Source organism: Eleginops maclovinus, chromosome 16 (genome assembly GCF_036324505.1).
Source record: "Eleginops maclovinus isolate JMC-PN-2008 ecotype Puerto Natales chromosome 16, JC_Emac_rtc_rv5, whole genome shotgun sequence".
NCBI classification, from domain to species: Eukaryota; Metazoa; Chordata; class Actinopteri; order Perciformes; family Eleginopidae; genus Eleginops; species Eleginops maclovinus.
The window spans coordinates 10776002-10794587 of record NC_086364.1 but is presented as its reverse complement, the minus strand read 5'-3'; the positions used below and the strand labels follow the sequence as shown (position 1 = coordinate 10794587).

General features: G+C 40.5%; 1 protein-coding gene across 2 annotated transcripts in view; it reads right to left on the bottom strand.

Annotated features, from left to right (window-relative positions):
* Nucleotides 1-2115: 2115 nt before the first annotated feature.
* ngfra (nerve growth factor receptor a (TNFR superfamily, member 16)) overlaps nucleotides 2116-18586 on the bottom strand; it is a 34525-nt gene continuing 18054 nt past the window's right edge. For both annotated transcript variants that reach the window (XM_063904338.1, XM_063904339.1), the window contains 3 exons: nucleotides 12421-12661; nucleotides 10887-11097; nucleotides 2116-5534 (listed from right to left, as the gene is read on the bottom strand). In XM_063904338.1, coding sequence (XP_063760408.1) covers nucleotides 10887-11097; nucleotides 12421-12661 — 452 coding nt within the window. In that variant the 3' untranslated portion in view covers nucleotides 2116-5534. The remainder of the gene's footprint in view (nucleotides 5535-10886; nucleotides 11098-12420; nucleotides 12662-18586) is intronic.

Sequence of the window (18586 nt, the reverse complement as noted above, 5' to 3'; positions counted from 1 at the left end):
AAAGTTCTGCAAAAATCTGTTTTTAAGTAGCTAATATGGCATAGAGCCAAATGAAAATCACTGTTGGTGAATATTGGTGCGACATCTTTTCATTTTAAGGCATGAACATGTCTAAGTCAGATTCTTTTTCAACCAGTCTATCCACCAGGAACAGGTTACACAGTGTGATTATGCAACATCCCCTTTCACAACACGAAAAGAGCTTTATCAAATTTATATGGACATTTTCATGCTTTTGAAACTGGACTTCTGATGTGATTTTTATTGAGAGGACGGTCTCTTTTTGCGCTTTGCTCTAAGTTACATACAGCAGTCATTTTCTTTCGAGTGACAAGCTAACCTTTTTTTTCGATTCAACATTTTAACTTTTTTATTTGACATTGAAAAGACTGATTTTTGGACAGTATATTTTAAAAATGACATCGTTTTTTCTGTGTTGTAAAACATCAGACAAATAGGTGCATAATGTAAATGTCTGTGCAGGTGCTGATAAGGCTGTAAACCGTCTTGGCAAAACATTAGTTTCTTCATGTAACTCTGCTAGTGTCTTCGCAGAATTCAGCAAAATCATTGTATTTTGATTGCCAATAAAACCATTTATTAACAAAGGGGAGCAACAAAAACAACACAAACATATTTTAAAGTCGTGTTTGAGTTTTATCGCCTGAGCATATTTAAATGTGTCTTTGCTTTCCTGTAATGGGCATGTCTGTTTCCTTTTATCATTTTAAGATTTCTTTTTTTTCTTCCATTACAGCTGACTTGCAGTCTTGATTAATCTTGACATAGAGAAAAACGCAGTTTGATTAGTGTCTCCATATAAGTGCTCCCTGCTGATCAAATTAAAATTCTGCAGTTTATCTGTCACCTCCATCTCAGCAGTTTGCTGCATTACGGCCCTCATATTGAAACCAGTCAAGGAAAAACTGAACAGAAAGCTTTCACACTCCTGACTTTGTTTAGATTTTCCAGATACACTCGTCTTTGAAATCAGTGAAGTAAATATGAAATACTTTAGTTGAAACAGATTTTTCCCCAAAACTGTAGCAACTACAGACATTAGTGCTGTAGCTGGTGCCCTCCCTCTTCATATGTCCCTTCTGTCCCTGTGGAGCATTTTATCGCTGAGGATTCATCTCTGACACGTAGCAGGAAGTTAGAACCCATTGCTCCCAAGAATGTTTAAGTGGTGATAAGACTGCAGGAAACCACACTCTGGGTCCAATGGACACAGACATATGGTCTTGCTTTCTACTGCGGTTTGGCTGCCGCGCCATACTTTCTGGTAACACATACAGCATTTTATTTTCATGTGCTTTAGGTAATTTTCACAAATGCTTTTGGGTGTTTTGTAAAAATGAGGGGAATAAAGTAAAAGGGCATTTTTTGAGCCTAGAATCAAGTCTGTGTGTAACTTATTGTGGACAGTCCTTGAAAGATTTAAGGTCTGTACAGTCAATCGTGGGAACATTTTTTAATATATTTGAGTGTTTTTCTTTCCCAGTGTAGCTCAATGAGGTTTTTCTTTGCTCATGTATATGTATCTTACACCTGTATTGAATGAAGGCAGACTTTTGGGAAAAAGTCTTGAATGCTTAAAGTAATAATACCACATAGAGGAAACTTACTCCAGCAGGCAGTTTAGCACTACTCAAAATGTTGTTTTAACTTTTTTTGTTCCAAAAAAAGGAGATAGTACCAGTTCATTTGTAAACTTAAGAGGCGCATGTATGCTTGGCTAGCTGTTCCCCCCCACCTTTATGGTCTTTATGCTAATCTTACATAACCGGCTGTTGGCTGTAGCTTCATATTTACCCAACATACATTGCATCTGCCAAAACTTCGCTGCACTTCAGCATGGCGAGTAGCGCACCTGTGCAAGCGTGAACGTTTAACAATAATACGTTTTGAAGAGTTGTGAAGAGTTGTGAGCACACATGAGACTTTGTTTTATGGATTATTCTGAATGATTTGTGAGAGTTTGGAAGTTGGATGTTTTAATATGATGGCTTTCTTCAAGGCAACACTTGGTAGGTAACTTATATACAAGTTATAATTTTGCACGGGAAGTAATACTTTGCATGTTAACATTGCTCCAAAGATATTCCTGACACATTATGCAATGACATCTTTGTTTAATGTATTATAGATGGTCACTTCATTTGCACACATTTTCAGTTTTCTACATTTTATAGTGTATTTTTGTATCTTGTATCAACTCTAAGAAATTCACATTTAAACAATGCATTTTACATTAGTAGATAAGTACATGTGACATTCAGCTTTTTTTGGGAGCAGGTCCTGATCTATCTGTATAAAGTTTGTAACCATATCACATAGTCACAGTCAACCTCCCCACAGGATTCATGTTTCGGCACATTACATGTCTCTGCCTCTGAAATGGACGTACATGATGAAACTTACTGTACATGCAAAAACCTCTGCACAGTAGAGCTGATTTTCTATTGACTAATAGCATACGTGAGTTTTAGAGTAAGTCTCAGGTGACATGTATGGGTTTTTGTAATGCTACATGACTCTATTAGTTGCCAGTATCTATAGCATGTTAAAATACAGTATGTCTTCATTGGCAACCTATAGTGTACTGTAAGTCTCTCTATATTGGTGCCAGGTTTATACAGTTTGCTTGAGTCTCCAAAGTTCAACTGATTTCTTTTTACTAAAAACCGTCATAAGCTCTAAAAAGAAATGCAAAAATAATTGCAAAAGAAATGTAGTCAAACTTCCAAACTGAAAGACACCTGACACTGTACACAGGCACTTGAACTGTGGTACACTCTTTGAGTGCATTCATATTACATCTAATAAGTGCTACAAAATAACATATCTGTTAAAAAAATACTGACTCCAAAAAGTGTAATACTATTTATACTAAAAACAAAAGGGAAAATAAATGTACAACTACAGATCAAGGGCAAACTTAAACCTTATTCTTGAATGTGTCTTGCATATTTCTGTTTATATTCAGGGTTGTACATTCTTACATTGTGTCTCACTTCAAAAGCTGCAGGAGAAAGAGAATATGTTGGTTTAGGGTGGATGAGTGCACTGCTCGAGGGTCGATTGTGCCTCAGGGGGGACAGAGTCGAGGAGTCGTTTTTGTTTTTTTAAATCAACACTCTACTGTAACAGCGTCTGCTTTAATGTCACTGCCACAGCGAGGATCGGATGAATCATGCCGACTCACTCAGTAGAGGAGTGAATCATACACTGTCGCTCTGGATGTGTGTGGTCACACGTCCACAACTCGTGCCCACATAAACTCAGGAGCTGTGAGCGAACATCAGCAGCGTCTTATGTGTTATGTATTCAGAATGCTCCAGTGGTACAAGATGAATCACAAGTGAAAAGATCTTCAAGTTGAACGAGATGTCCTTGACCATGTGACTGATCCACAGAGTGCCATACAGGATATAATGACTCTCTTCCTCTGTTTTTCTCCTTTAAAGAAATAGTTATTACATTTAGAGTTTCATGAAGTTCATAAGGAGATTGATACCTTTCATCAGTCTGGTATTTGTCCTATTCGACTTTCAGAAAGACAGGGAATAAGCTTTTTCCCAAAATGTGAAAACGGCCTTTTTAAATTCATCTGCATTCGATATCAAGGCTTGCCTTTCTCCATGTTTTTCAACATAGCAGCTGCTTTACACCCACAGGTTGTATAGGAATCATCTACAGATCATTTTTAGTCACACATCAACAAGAGGGACCCTGAGAAAGTATTTGCTCCTGTAGGAATGAAGGCCTAAAGCAGTGCAGTCAAACTGAGCTACAGTATACTTCCTTTACATGATATCTATGGTTACTGCTTTTACAGTTAGTGCAAGCAACAAGAGGAAGGCAGGATAAAAGTGCTCCTGTGTGATAAAAGGTGCCACCCTGCCGCGCAGCTAAGTGCTTTTATATCCCCATGGTGATAAAGTAAATGTCAGCGGCCTCAGACTTGGAAAAGGTATCTGTAATGTCATGTTGAAGCTTCAAAGAGGGCCGTGTCGCCCCTCTGCTGTCCCCAGCGTTAATCCCAATGGGAAGTGGCCGAGCCAAGCTGAGGGTAAATGATGCTGAAACCCGGAGGTAATTACTACCTGTCAGGACGTTTCTCTAATAGGCCCTGTGTTGATGTGAGCACGATCGCTGCAGATGCATTAGCACCTAACACAGTTTATCAGGCTCTATCACGCAGACAGAGCTGTACACAAGACTGTGTGAGTGTGTGGACGTCAGTGGTTTTAAGTGAGCTAAGAGGATAGTGAACTGAGTTTGCCTCTGGGGGGTATCCCAATTTTATACTCAGTAGGTGTGAAGAATGATAAATGGGATTCCTTTTGCACATTCAAGTCCTAAATTCATTCAAGCATCTGTTTAATAATATGCTTTTTACTCTGGGTCAGTGATGACGGCACACATCATCGCAGTGAGTCAGCAGACCTCCACAGTTCGGAAAAATTGCTTGTCAGGCTCCATGGAGGAACATGGAGGCACCCTGCTGAATCCGCCATGTAACTCAAGCCACAAAATCAAACAAATGTACCACAAACATCGGGGCGTGTAACATTATGAGCATGAAATTACTGAAACACAATCCCTATGTCGTTGTGAAGTGGTCTATGTCAAGGACAAGGAAAAAGGGGTTGATTACTGAGCAGATGACCTTTCTTCCCAAATATGATTCACCTACATCAGTCGGTGCAGACAGTCTCAAACAATGATGAAATTCTACAAGAAAGCATGCCATGAAAAATGTCTGTGGTTAAATGATACAAGAACAAGGAACTTCAAAAGAAGTATGGAGTGACTCACATCCCCCGCTTCCTTCCCCCCTGCTGCTTTGTGTATCGCAGATGATGGCGGGTGTTTAATAGAGTGAATCCTATTGAGAGAGACTGGATTATCTGAGACTGGGACGCCACAGAGGAAGATTTAAGAGGAAAAAGGCTGCTCATTGAGGAAGAAGGCCTCTTGGATGCACAAGAAAAAGAAAGAAGATAATGGTTAACCTTCCTGCCTATTTGCTTTTCAGGCACATACAGTATGTTTCATGGCTAGTGATTGTGGGATTAGAGGAAAATGTCAAGCTTCAGAAGGGGCTGAAAGGACTAAATTGGCAGTTAGTGAGAATTATGTCAATATTAGATACGGAAATAGTCAAATAATAGAAGATGCACTGGCGTATATCTATGATTATGTATCTGCAGTGACGTTGTTACGGATAGTGGTTGATATTGCCGTACAGGTTGTGTCCAGGCACACAATGATTGATAAGAGTTGGACTCTATATGCAGGGATGAAGAGTCAGACGCCCATAGCAGCTAGGAGGTCGATTCAAGTCAAGTCTTTACTCTGTGGCCACTTCAGATATGAATCAGTTTTATATTCCCATGTGGCCCCTGCTGCTTTTTGTTTGGTCCAAAGTTCAAGTCCCCCACTCTCTTCTCCCTGGCTTCTTCCTCCTTATTCTCAGACTTCAGGTGGAGGTGTGTCAGGCTGCGGGCCGCCGTCCACCCTCACAACTGTGGAGAAAATGTTAAAAGAAAAATGTCAGGCTCTTAGTGTGGACACAGGTGATTTGGGTGATATTTAAATTAGCAATTGTCTGGGGAAATAACCCAGTAGCAAGTAACATCAAAATGACTCCAGTCAAACGATATCTGCATTCAATCGCAGATTTTAAAAAAGCCAATCACCCCTTGAGATAACAAACTTGCATAAAACATGCAAAAGCAGACGATGCATTATGCACAGGGTTACATCAGTCTCAAAATGGCATAGTGTAGGTGTGGGGGACCCGCAAATGAGTTTGAGATACGTCTACACACTTGCAAATGCCTTGCCACGGCAGTCCCTCCAGTTACCAAATGAACACTGAGTGCACACTACAGGTCGTGCCCAGGATCCCCAACCCTTCCCTTGCCAAAGCTTCAAGTGATTACCACCAGAGCAAAAAAAAAAAAAAAGAAAGAAGGTATTCGGGACACCCTTATTACCACAGTCTTCTTGTGTTTCCCATTCTGTGGCTCCCCTTTAATAAGTGGGAAGTACTTTGATTAAGGTCACCTTGATTAGGGTTGATTCCCTGGACAAAAGGATAACTTCCTATCCACTGAGATAATGTAAGTCCCTCTGCATGAAACCTTTAAAACCCCCTGATAATCACACTTTTCCCTGCAGGGGGCCCTGTGGTGTCACTCACTCATCTGAACCTGCTAAACTGGAGTCATTAGCCGGATGAGGGTGGGAGACAAATGCCCTCTTTTCCCACAAACCTCTTAACCTGTTGTCAATTGAGGGAAGCCATGGAAACGCCTCGGGAATGTAGAGGCGTTTCTGAGAGGACCCCCGAGTTCGGTGGGTGTTTTCTCATCTTTATCAATGCATCCTTGTGCCAGGGGAGTGTAGTACAAGAGGGTTTATTTTAAAGCCTTAGAAGAGGGGGTTTCTTTTGTCAGCTTATAACGTCATACCCTCCCTCTGTTTCCGTACCTTTCCAATCCTTTTCACACATTGTCTCATCTTAAAACAACATGGATTGCTATATGCTGCCTCTCTGCTCACTGTGTCTTACAACATTGATTCTGTCCGGTGGTGGACACAGTCCATACCACTGCTTTTTGCACCTTTCACCGATCATGGCCAATGCACAGCCCTCTGTAATGCACTCACACAGTAATACAAACACTAGCCCCTGTATTTCTACCTCAATGCAACTGTTTCTGAACTGGCATTGTAGCTCATTTTTAGAGGCATTGGTGATAATAATGGCCACATGGCTGTCCAATGTTTTCAGTCTAACCTCATTCCAAAAATCAATATAACCTGTCTTTCACTGAACCAGCTCAATATGTTCTGAAATGTGAACTTGCAGCAGCGCTTTGTTACAGACTTCTTTTTATTCTTCTTCTTTGTTTAATCAGCACGTTCAGGGAATCCACAATAAAAGCTTAAAAATGTGCTGATTGGATTTTTTTTAAATGGAAATCACAAGAACTACTGGGGACAATTTAACAGACATCAGGATTGCTTTACTAATTTGGGAATATATTGTTTTGTTATTTTACTTATTGTTCCCTAAGGACAGTGGTTCATTATGCAACTAATTTTATTGTTTTTTCCATTTAAACCCCAAAGTCCATGGACACATTATAAGTAAATAGGTCCTTGGTTCCAAAAACAAAAAGGCCACCTCCTCCACCAACCACTTTGATCGCTTGATGCTATTTTGCAACTGCTCCCTCTTTAGATCTGTGAACAAGCAAATAACAACAGCCATCTTTTAAATACTTACTCAATGCTTCTCTGTATTTTCTGATAATTATATTGTATTTCAATAAATGCATTGCTTCATTACAACTCCTTTGATTTGCAAGTATGTGTATGTATTAAGTATCTGTGTTATGGGGGGAAATGATTTAAAAACCAAATATAAACATTTGGTTTTGGCTGAACCTTGTGCTTTGTTTAAAAATCTAATTTGGTTGTTGTTTCCTGTTTATTTGTCCAACGCATCGCCTCCAACAGAGTTGCACAAAAACTAAACACAAATATTTAAATCTATCACTTCCAAATAAACTTTGGAACCAGAAATGTTGCCTACGTCTAATGTTGTTGTGACCCGACAGTTATTAGTATACTTCCACATCAAGAAGAAACTTTAGTAAAACTTCCTTACGTGGGAGAAATGATGAATCATCCATCCTTTATTACTGATATTGCATAGTAAGTCAGTACGTGACTCAGCTACATTATTAGTGCTGCTGCTGCTGCTGCTGGATAATGTTACCCACAGAATGTACTGTTCAGGTGCCTCAGGCTCTTGTCCAAGACCTCAAAATGCAACCTGAACAGTATAGCCGTTGATTGCAATGCTATGATAAAGACCCTCCTCCCCAAGGGTTTTCAGTTTGCATTTCTTACCTTATGTCCTTGTTGTAATTTTACTCATTATTCTTGTTAATAACTCGCTGGTATTCATATTAACACTTTTCCGTCAGTTTAAAGCTTGCACCCAGAGTTCTAACTCTTAAAAAACACGATTTTCTGCAGCAACCTTACTCCAAATGTGTTTTTTTGATTGACATTTGCCTTGAATCCATTTTGTGTAGACTTTGAGGTCAAACTCAGGACAGGGATGCAGGGATGGGCGATGTGAGTGAGGGCTTAGAGTCTTGTTTAAATTTTAAACACATTCAATATGCACAATTCAGAGGGGGAAGCAGGCAGCAAAAGAGGTAGTGAAGGGGGGGCCGGGAGGGGTGCTGCATAGATAGATGGTTCTTTTTAATGGAGATGAGCAGACAGAAATGAGGCTGACCACACTTCAAGTAGGAGCTCTCACTAGTGACTCATGCAGGGAATACCCTCTTTAAATTTTGTCATTCAAAACACGGGACATTTTCATTGCTCTTACTTTCCTTTTATGGGCTTATATGACTTGTTTCGACTGGAGGTGTTTCCATTATTTTAGACGGCAGAAAAATATGGTTCATTGGAATCAGGAAACCCCCTGCGATTATTAGGGATTTATTGTACTTATTCTCCCCCTCTCGCGATTTTACAGAACCAGTCAGTTTTAGTAGAACCAGCGGCTCCCTGCACAAGAGCATTTGCAGCCATTTTTAATGGCTTCCGCATTCGTAGGCTCTGCTAATGCCAATTAGCACGTGCTAAACACTGGCTCTGGATCAGAATCTGAAATGCAGCCTGTATCCCGTCTTGTAACACCTGCTAATGAGCTGATCATTTGGAGTGGCGACAGGGTTAACGGGGCAGTCATCTTCTCAATGAACCAATCCAATGCACTTCCTCCAAAAGAAATTCCTTCTTTTCTCTTACATTCAGCCGGCTTTGCATTTGCGAAGTTGAAGAATGGAAAGAGGGACTCAAACAAACAAAACAAAATAAGCTTTTCCCAAGCCTCATTAGAATGTAATGGGTTCCCTAGAAAAGACACAGTGATGTGAATTGTTCAAGGGAGGATTTATCAGCTGTTTGTCTTGAAGGCATGTTGTTATCCCTGTATAACCACATTTTAAGCTTTACTATAATTAAAATAAGACTCTGAAAGAAACGTGTAGGATCCTTAGAGAAATTCGGGAAAGATGAATGACTGAATGAATAACAAGATAACGGCTAAACTAGAGTCATGGTATCAGGTGGAAGCACTGGTTTATCTTTATAATGTATTTGAGTTTAGAAAAAAGGTAGCTTGCTTTGAGGTGACATCTTACTCCTGCAGCACTTACTTGGTTCTCCAAGCTGTTTAAAAGTTATCCTGTTTTTTTAGCCTCTGCAGAATTAACGCATTGCTATTATGTTGGTTTTACTGATTTGTCCTCCGGTTTTGGTAATTATGACTCAAAACTACACTGCCCAGTGTTTAGAAACTAACAACTTTTTTTTCATGAAATAGAAATTTGTGACCTTTTTTAAAAGATTCCCCCTCTCAGTTTTAGTAGCTGGTTTAATATATAAAATATATATATACAGTACAATATATCCTGTATTTGATATATGCAAATGTAGATATAATAAGAAGAAATGTAAAAGTGTATAAAATACATGCTGACTGTAAGAAGGTATACTAAAAACTGTTTCTGTCTCTCAATGCACTGCGCTGAAAGAAGTAAACTAGGCTCATGGTAAATTGCTTCATCATAAATCAGTGAAGTGTATAATGTTGTTTTTATCCTCCCAAGCCAGACATGATCACTGAGCAAGTCTGAGACAACCTTTTAGATTCTGTCGGGCTTGTAACACTACGTGGTAAGGTTTGCCCCTCAGACATAATTCCAAAATTGCTTCACGAGTCAAAGAGGGACAAATATAGATACAGAGTAGTAAGAGTAGTAGCTACAGGCAAATATAGATCAAACATATGCGATTACATACTTTCCTTGTGCATCACAATTTTTAAATGTGCTGCAAGCTAAGATAGTAACGTCTGTCAGCGCTGGCTTCTTCAGCCTCTGATTGATTTTATTCCTTAACATCTGTGATGAAGAGCCATACAGCCAAGTCGGTCCGTCTTATATTCAAGTTACTACTGGTGCTTTATCATAATCTCTACATTCCTGCACTCTAATACATCATGCATGTTAGATTTGACTGCTCTCGGCAGCTAGGTGTTGGTCCTGCTCATACGTGTTATATTGTTTTTGATCCCAATCCCCAGAAATGTATTTTGTTCTGAGGAGAAGGCTTGCACGCAGCTAGCTAACTTAAGTCTCAGCAGAGTATTCTGATGTAATCAATAATGACAGCTAGAATATCATGGTGTGAAGAAGGAATGTTTTCACACTTGGAGAAGTGTCTTATGTTATCGTTGATTTTCTGTGGTAAAGTCGTGGGATAAAGGCAGGGTCTGCATTGTCCATAATAGAAACAAGCTAGTGATTTGAACAAAATCTAAATTTTAGTTACTTTGACAGAAATGTGTGAGTTCAATAATACGATTATTATTGAGGTCATAGTTCAAATTAGAACCATCATCAGAAATGTTGTCCATAATGCCAAAACATATTATGTAATTGGTTGCATTACACTGTGTCTGTTCTTAATAAAGTACAACCCGACTGTTTTATTGCATAATGGCAACTGGAACCAGAACAAATTAGTGTTTCTTATCTGAATCGAGGGCCTAAAACAGGTGGTTTTGTATTTAAAAAAATATATACAACCTTGAGTGATTTTGTGCTTTAAAGTAATTTGACTTGACACATTTTTTCTGCAATTAAGCACAACCACTAAACCTGAGACACTATGCTATATTGGATTTTCATCCAGCCCTTATGATGTGTTTTTTCCATCAACAAAAATATGACATACTGCTTTTAATCACTAAAACAAAGAGTTTGTTTTAGTCTTACCTATTTGTTCCTGTGTGCCTGAGTGTGAAGGCTGAGCCTGACTTCAGCCTGGGCCTGCTGCAGCTGCTGCTGTTGCTGCTCCTGCAGACTCTGACTGTCCACCGAGATGCCGCTGTCGCTGTGCAGCTTCTCTCCCTCCGGAGTCACCATCTGGTTGTTGGTAGCTGCGCGGTTATTAGCTGCCTGCTTGTTCTGCTTGCAGCTATTCCACCTGGGGAGAAGTGGCAGGTCAGAGGAAGATTACGATCTGCTCAATATGATACTGTCATGTGATCCAATCTGAGTTTAGACTTTTGGATTTTACAGCCATTATAACCTATAAAACAATACCTAATAAGTTAAAACAGCACTTTAAATGTCCTTAAACTGATTTAGGTAGTGTTCAGGTAACCTTAATATGTAGTGGCAAAACCCTCACAACGTTATTATTCTCTAAGCTTTTTCCAAGGAAGCAGTTAACTACATTAGCTTGATGGGTTTCAGATTGAATTAAAAAGAAGCATTAACTTTTTTGAAAGAGCGTGTTTAAAACCCCTTTTAACAAGATCAAAGGTCAGCTTGAAACGGTGTAAAGTCAAAGTCGAGACTAGGTTTTGGACTAACTCATGCAGCTAATGGTAACAATTTTAGCTAGCTGGCTATAAAATCAAAATTTGAAAGCCAGCTGTCGCCTGCTAAAATAAGGAAGCTGCTTTTGTCTACTTGTATCATAAATCAGGAACTTAGAGTTTCAGAAATGTCTATGAATTTAACCATCATTATATCCTTATCAATGTATACTGCTTACAGTATGTGTTGTGATTTTCTTTCAAATGAAAAACTTTTAAAAGAAGCTTGTTTATCATTCCAAAAACATAAACAAGATTTACTATTCTCTACTGGTGCTTCTCTTTAGAGGAAAGATGCTCGTGGATCATGATTAAAATATTTATGAGATATTGAGTGGTACAGTTAACACCTTTGAGTGTTTACTCATAAAATATCAGGTGTTAAAGAAATTCACAGTTTTCTTCATGGTGACAATTACATGAAGATTATTAGCCAGATGTGTGCGTGACTCCACCGATAAATCTGGCACTCAAATTTCTTCTGGTTGGCACTTCCTAAACAATCGATGCCACTAATGAGCTTGTTTACTTGTTTCAGACATGTTTTCAGCCCAGGCCTGTATTTGTCTGTGTGAGTGCTTGCATGTGCGGTTGCTTTTTTGTGTTTGTGTGTGTGACCTCTGTTATGCATTAACTCCTTTTTCTCTTCCTTTTTTCTTCAAAAACCCATTGTGGTACATTGGAGTGATTCTGTGAAAGTGGGTCAAACACTCTTAGACCATTGCAGGCCTGAATATTTCAACAGGCACCTTACTGACATTTTTTTTAGCCTAAAGCTAAGGCCACATCTGTTACTTTGTCAAACACCACTATCACCATCATGCTCTATGTCCTATTTTATATTGTGGCTTAGGTGCAAAACACAAGTGTGCTAGTGTCCATAACCACAAAGCAGCTTTTCATCTAGTTCTTTTCAACCAACTGACCTCTTAAAAACAATGTAGGCGACAAGGCCCACCACAACAGCCGCCAGGATGGAGCAGTAGATGGGAATGAGGTTTTCGTTGAGTCCGTGCTCAAGGAAGCGAGGAGAGCCGGCGCTGGACGTGGTCGACTCTCCTCCTGGCATCGGGCTCTCGGAGACACCGGGGGGAAAGTAATTGATGAAGGATGGTGGAGAAAGGCCCATATCGGAGGTGGGAGCAAAATATGTTGGGCCCAGAGGATCTGTGTGGGAGAAAAAATAAAGCATATGTGAGAAAAGAGACAGGCTTGAAAACAATTTAAAAAGAAATGGAATTAGGTGAAAAGCCACATCTGTAGCTTTGTTATGCTTGTCCCCTGGATCAAAAAAGCTTTATCCTATCTTACAAAAATACATGTTCAATTCTATTTTTAGTCATTTAATTGACCAAAACGAATTCTTAGGATTCATACTCTAGAGACCATGAATGGTGACAATCAGTGTAATTAACTATCCAGTGATTATTTTGAAACTTTTGCCTGAAAAGTCAAGGCTATATTAGAATTTCTCCTCTTGAAACTGTGAATACATGAAATTAGTGTTCACCCACACAGTAGTTGTTGAGTTATATTTCAGGCTTATCAAGGCAATACTTTCATATCTTCTCTGAGTACTTGTTTGTTAGAGTTTTAGTCACCATGTCCCCAACCAGATGTCTGACACACTGCTCACAAGCAGCACCTGTTTCTGATAGACAGATGGGTTCTGGCTGAGTTGCTGTGAGCAGAAATAAAAGGAATGTTCCTCTACAAGGGGGGCAAATATCTGTCATCCACCAGCCCACCGAACACCAGGCCCGGGCCCTGCACGCCAGGTCTCTCTTCAACACGTCACCATCTTTGTGATCTCTGCACATTGCATGACATTAAGGCCATATGGATCCACATAGAACAAAGTCTGGGCCTTTGAGAGGTCATCACTTTGAGTGTAGCCTTTGCTGGGGCCAGAGAGGCAGAAAGCTCTGTGCTACTGGAGGGTTCTGGTTTCTATCATAGCAAAGCCTGGAAAGAAGAGTAATTTTCATAAATTGAACTATTTCCTTTTTCTTTGTACACTCCATTAATAATTCAGTGTAATTTCCTATCTTGCGGCAGCACTGTGCCCACTCTGATGGGCCTGAATTAAAATAAAAACACCCTAAAAGACAAGACCTGTCATGTTAAACTTTTGTTTTAAAAGTGCTGTAACTAAAACTGCAGTAGTTCTGTCAGATCATAGAAAGGCTCAAAGAGCAGTCTGCAGATTATTCCCTCCCTCGGGGTATGGTACAGCAGACTGAGGATGGCTATCCAGCCAAAACTAAAACTCCTCTGAGCTCAGCAGCCTTGTGGCGATGGAGAACATGCAGCCTGGTTCAGATCTGAGCACCTAGAATTCCTAGCAGAGCCTCGGCTGCTCAACATTTGCTTCAGACAGACACTCCCAGCATTAACCCTGAGGAGACCCCTGAGGCTTCTTTCAAGGCTAAACAGTGGGACACACTACCCTAAATATTATAAATCATGGCAGCAAAGGCTAGCACTGCAGAGCTTATCAAGTTAAAAGTACACAGTTTAAAGAAATATCTTTTTCATTTCAGCCTCTACTCTCATTCACTGCTGCATCAAATGAAATATGTGCTGCTCACAGGAATGAAAAATTACATTTTAATAATTCAACAACTGTGTGTCTTTCTAGAAACAATGTCCTGGTTACTTGGATAACCCACAGACCTCATTCATTGGGATGTTGCTTTGAATTTTTTTATGTAATCTTCATGCTTTAATCATGATAGACACAAACAGGGTATTCCGTATGATTTTTGCAGGTTAAAGATAATGAAGTAATTTGTGTGACCGGGGATGTGGTCAGATGACAGAAAGGAGAGTTTTCTTAAACGATCACGGATAAAGGCTGTCAACACATATATCCTTTTTTCACTGACATGGTGTAGTCAAGTTTCTCCACATTGATTTAATGCATAATTTAGACACAGTTACTCGCTTTAATGGTCCGATGGGACCTTGATGGGCAACTTATGTGTACATATTTAAAAAACTTCTGCTGGGCGTTACGAGGCCACGTTGGTCTCTCAGTCTGCGCTGTGATGACGGGGCATCCGTGCCTCCTGGGGAGGATTGGTTTACTGAAATGGTAGAAAGCATCTTTCATGTCGAGAAAAATCCAGCACATGTGCAGGCCATACTTAGAAACACAGAAATAATGCAGAGGCCTATTTTAAGCAGTGCTATTGATTCAGATCTGTCTAAAAGGAGGGAGTTCGCTCAGAGGAGTGGAACAGGGGTGTCTGTATTACATGCATTTCTTGACCTTTACCGGGATGTAGTCAGGTTTCCTCAGCTCTGCAATACATCATTCAGCTAATGCAGGTCTGGCTAATGGTATTAGCAATGCAACATGAGCTCGCAAATAGGATAAATGTAAATGGGAAGGTGTGAAAGTGAGTGAAAGTGTGCAGACTGTCTTGCCTTTATATAAAGTTTGTCAATGAAGCCTTTCCTTTTTAAACTGAGCTATCCTTCATCCTGCACTGTAAGTGTCTTGCTTTGGTGCAATGACTGCTCTCTTCATGCAGATGTTTAAATGCATCAGTTGCACCTTGGGACTCGCAGTAAATTGTCTTTCTCATTGTGAGTCACGATGACAGCTCTCCTGGGAGTCTGCTTCACATAACAGTGACTCAACACAGAGCTACAGCTTAACTACAGTATACTACGTCTTTATTGTAACTCCCCCTCTTTCCTTCTATATCACTGGGCTGATGTAGAAAACACGACTGGCTTTAGACCAAAGGACAAGCCTGGTGCTCCAGAGGCTGCATACCTCAGCTGGAACAGAATGGGAGCTTAAAGGCAGCGGTAGAGCTATAACAATTTAATTTTGGCTTCAGTGCGTTTAAAACACTCATGAAACAAAACTAAAGCTAGCCCGGGGTTTTACGAGCGTGGGGCTGTGTGTGCAGGGAAATGTGTTTATTAGCGGGGTGTGGACGAGAGGGGGGGAGAAAAAAATTAATTTTTATGAGACATCGAGGTCTTTATAGGGAAGTTAACCCCAGGGTTTTGTGCAGAGGTTGGTGTCGTGGCTTCTGCCAGTTCAGGGTGGAGATGAGCAACTATCAGGCGCAGCACATGCACAATGAACTCTTTATCAGCCGCCAAACATGCCCCCTCTCTCAGCTCTGCTTCTATGTTAATCTTCCTCTGTGCTTGTCGCCGGACGTCCACACATCCATCCCACACACCCATCACACACACATACTACAAATTATTCAAGTGAGCGCTCTGTCTTCTATTAGGAAGGGTTAATAGGGAGAGCGGAGGGGAGGGCAGACAGAGAGGCAGAGTGTTAGGAGAGAGTGAGGTGGGGGTGCAGATGAACAGAGGAGCTGCTGTAAAGTGCTCTGATTAGCAGGAGTAATTATACTGCAGCGGTGAAGGCACTGAATGCACACTGGCCACCTTCCATGACTCCGCTAGCCCAGCCACTCGAGGGCCACTGTGGGAAGAGATAGAGGAAAGAAATGAAAGGAGAAGGGGGAACGTGATGAGCAGGGTAAAAGGAGGGAATAGAAGTCTGGCTTTATCAGTTTTTTTAATCTTTGCCTCTCTCATTGTCTTGAGGACAAACATTTGAACAGAACCTCGGCACGTCAATGCAAAAATTCTCAACTGGAGACTGAACAGCATGTTTGGGAAAATGCTCCGCCGAGGCCAAGCAGACAGAGACCTTCGATAAAAGACCAGGGAGTTAATTTCAAATTCAGAGCAAAGAGGTTCACACATGTGCCATGTCCGGGGTTTAATGAAAAATGTACAAGTTGCAGCCACTTGGCAGGAGGATGAGTGTGCTGTGCCGAGTTAGCCTGCTTTCAGCTGTATTGATTTTGGATGCTCATAAAAAGTGTGTGTGTGTGTGTGTGTGTGTGTGTGTGTGTGTGTGTGTGTGTGTGTGTGTGTGTGTGTGTGTGTGTGTGTGTGTGTGTGTGTGTGTGTGTGTGTGTGTGTGTGTGTGTGTGTGTGTGTGTGTGTGTGTGTGTGTGTGTGTGTGTGTGTGTGTGTGTGTGTGCGTGCGCGTGTCTCCTGCAGTCAAGTGTGGGTGCCCATAGAGGTCATTCAGCGAAACCTGAGCATTAGCAGAAGAAATCCCAGTACACAAATCGACCCTCAGCATAGAATACCAGCACAGCACATCTGCTGCAGCTCCCTCTGCCCCTCTCTCTTTCGCTCAGTCTTTTTCTATCTCTATGTCATTGTGCAATGTAATTGACACTTGGTGACAGATGGATATTAAATGGGGATTTAGGGTTTTGAAAATATTCCAATCATTTATTTTTTACACACACAAAAGAAAGAGACACAGCGGGATAGAAATTGAAAAATATTTTCCTGACATTACAAAACAGGCAAACAAGATGAGAATCTCAGCTTCCTGTTTGCATCAGAAAACCTATCTGTATGCATCATAGACCACCATGCAAGGCCTGGAACTATCATCAGCACCACATGTGACAGCAGCCTTTACCCACAGGCCCACTGGAGCTTTATGACAGGGCTCTCCTTTCAAACAGACATCCCGAAAGGTCACTTATCGTGCCATCTCCAGTGGCTACCATCTCTGCCGCTACATTACTAATGCTTAGGAAAAGACGGGTCAAAGGTGGGATCAGCTGCATGGGTGGGCGCTAAATGGTCAGCAAAAGGGCTGCATTGTGGCCTACTGTACATCAGATATGTCTAGAATAAAGTAGATATTCTGCTGTGTTTTAGGGGGCATAGAGTGCAGTTTGTTTTGATGTCTGTCAGTCCATGACAGTCTTCAGAGTAGGCACAGCTTTTACATTGCTGTACATGATGAAAATAACAAGGCAGAACTTCCACGATGCAGGAAAAGTCGTTCCTGGCATCTCACTATGTGAAATTTGGTATGCACGCTTTCTTCCAGGACTTCTACAGAGCTTCAAACTTCAGGCTTGTTGCATCATTCAGGAAGTTTGAATACAGGAATGAGTCCTTACATTTTACTCTATAATCAAAACTAACAAGGAAGACCTTTGATCACAGATGTGGAAATTTGGCAAAGTAATTCTTGATTTGTTTTTCTTAAACTTTCCACTTATTCAATCTTCTAAAATTGTTAACAGGACTAACAGTCTCACAGCTTTGTTACTGTACTTTGGCCTTTAGTGCAGCATCAGCATATTATATGCCCACAGTTTCAAACATGGCACTGTTCAGCAGGCAAAACTATACTAAACTAAACTATGGATTCAACTTAACTATTGGGCAAGAATCTGTAAAAAATCAATAAAATGTTGACCTGATCATGGTGCTTATAAATGGTATTAACAATTCCTACTTATTGTGACATGAATGCAATCCATACAATATAGATACTTTATTCTGCAAGACACAAGTGGACGGACTGAAAGTCTGATATCCACATCAGTCAACATTATGGCTAAAAATTGCACGAAAAATGTTGAAAGTGTAAATATAGCGCCTTTGATGGTGTTTGGTACACGTGGAAAGACAGGTGTTAAGTCATCATTTATGTTATTAGCCTTTCTTCCACCTCATCTCCCTCTCCTGCTCTTATCTTTCCTCGTCCATTTCTCCACTGCCTGTCAGTGCTATTACAGTCTATCAAGAGAGGAATTTACACCCTACATAACACATCCTCTGTACTACAGCAAGGTGTTGACAGATTTTAAGGTTCATTAACTTGCTGGATCCAAATACCTGCCAGTGCCTGAGGTCCTGAAATCCCATGGAAGTCAGGCGTAGAATGACAAATATTACAGCTGCATTATAAATCATAACATTAAAATTAGAAGCCGCTATTAAGATGTTCATTTTAAAACTATAACACGTACCGGAAATCGATAAACGCCCTGCATTAGCAAGAGCTCCTGCCTTCTGAGAAGCATTTCGATCACACCACAAAGTGCGTCTTTGGTCCATGTTTGCATTAAAAATAACCTCACATTTAAGTAGAGAGCTTTCTAAGAAAAAAATAATGCCCACAAACCTCCTCTGAAATTATAGTTTGTTTTCCGGAAAGCTATTTACTGAAGATACCAAGCCCAGCTTTTCTGTCCTCACCTATCTAATAGAGGTTCAAGAAAG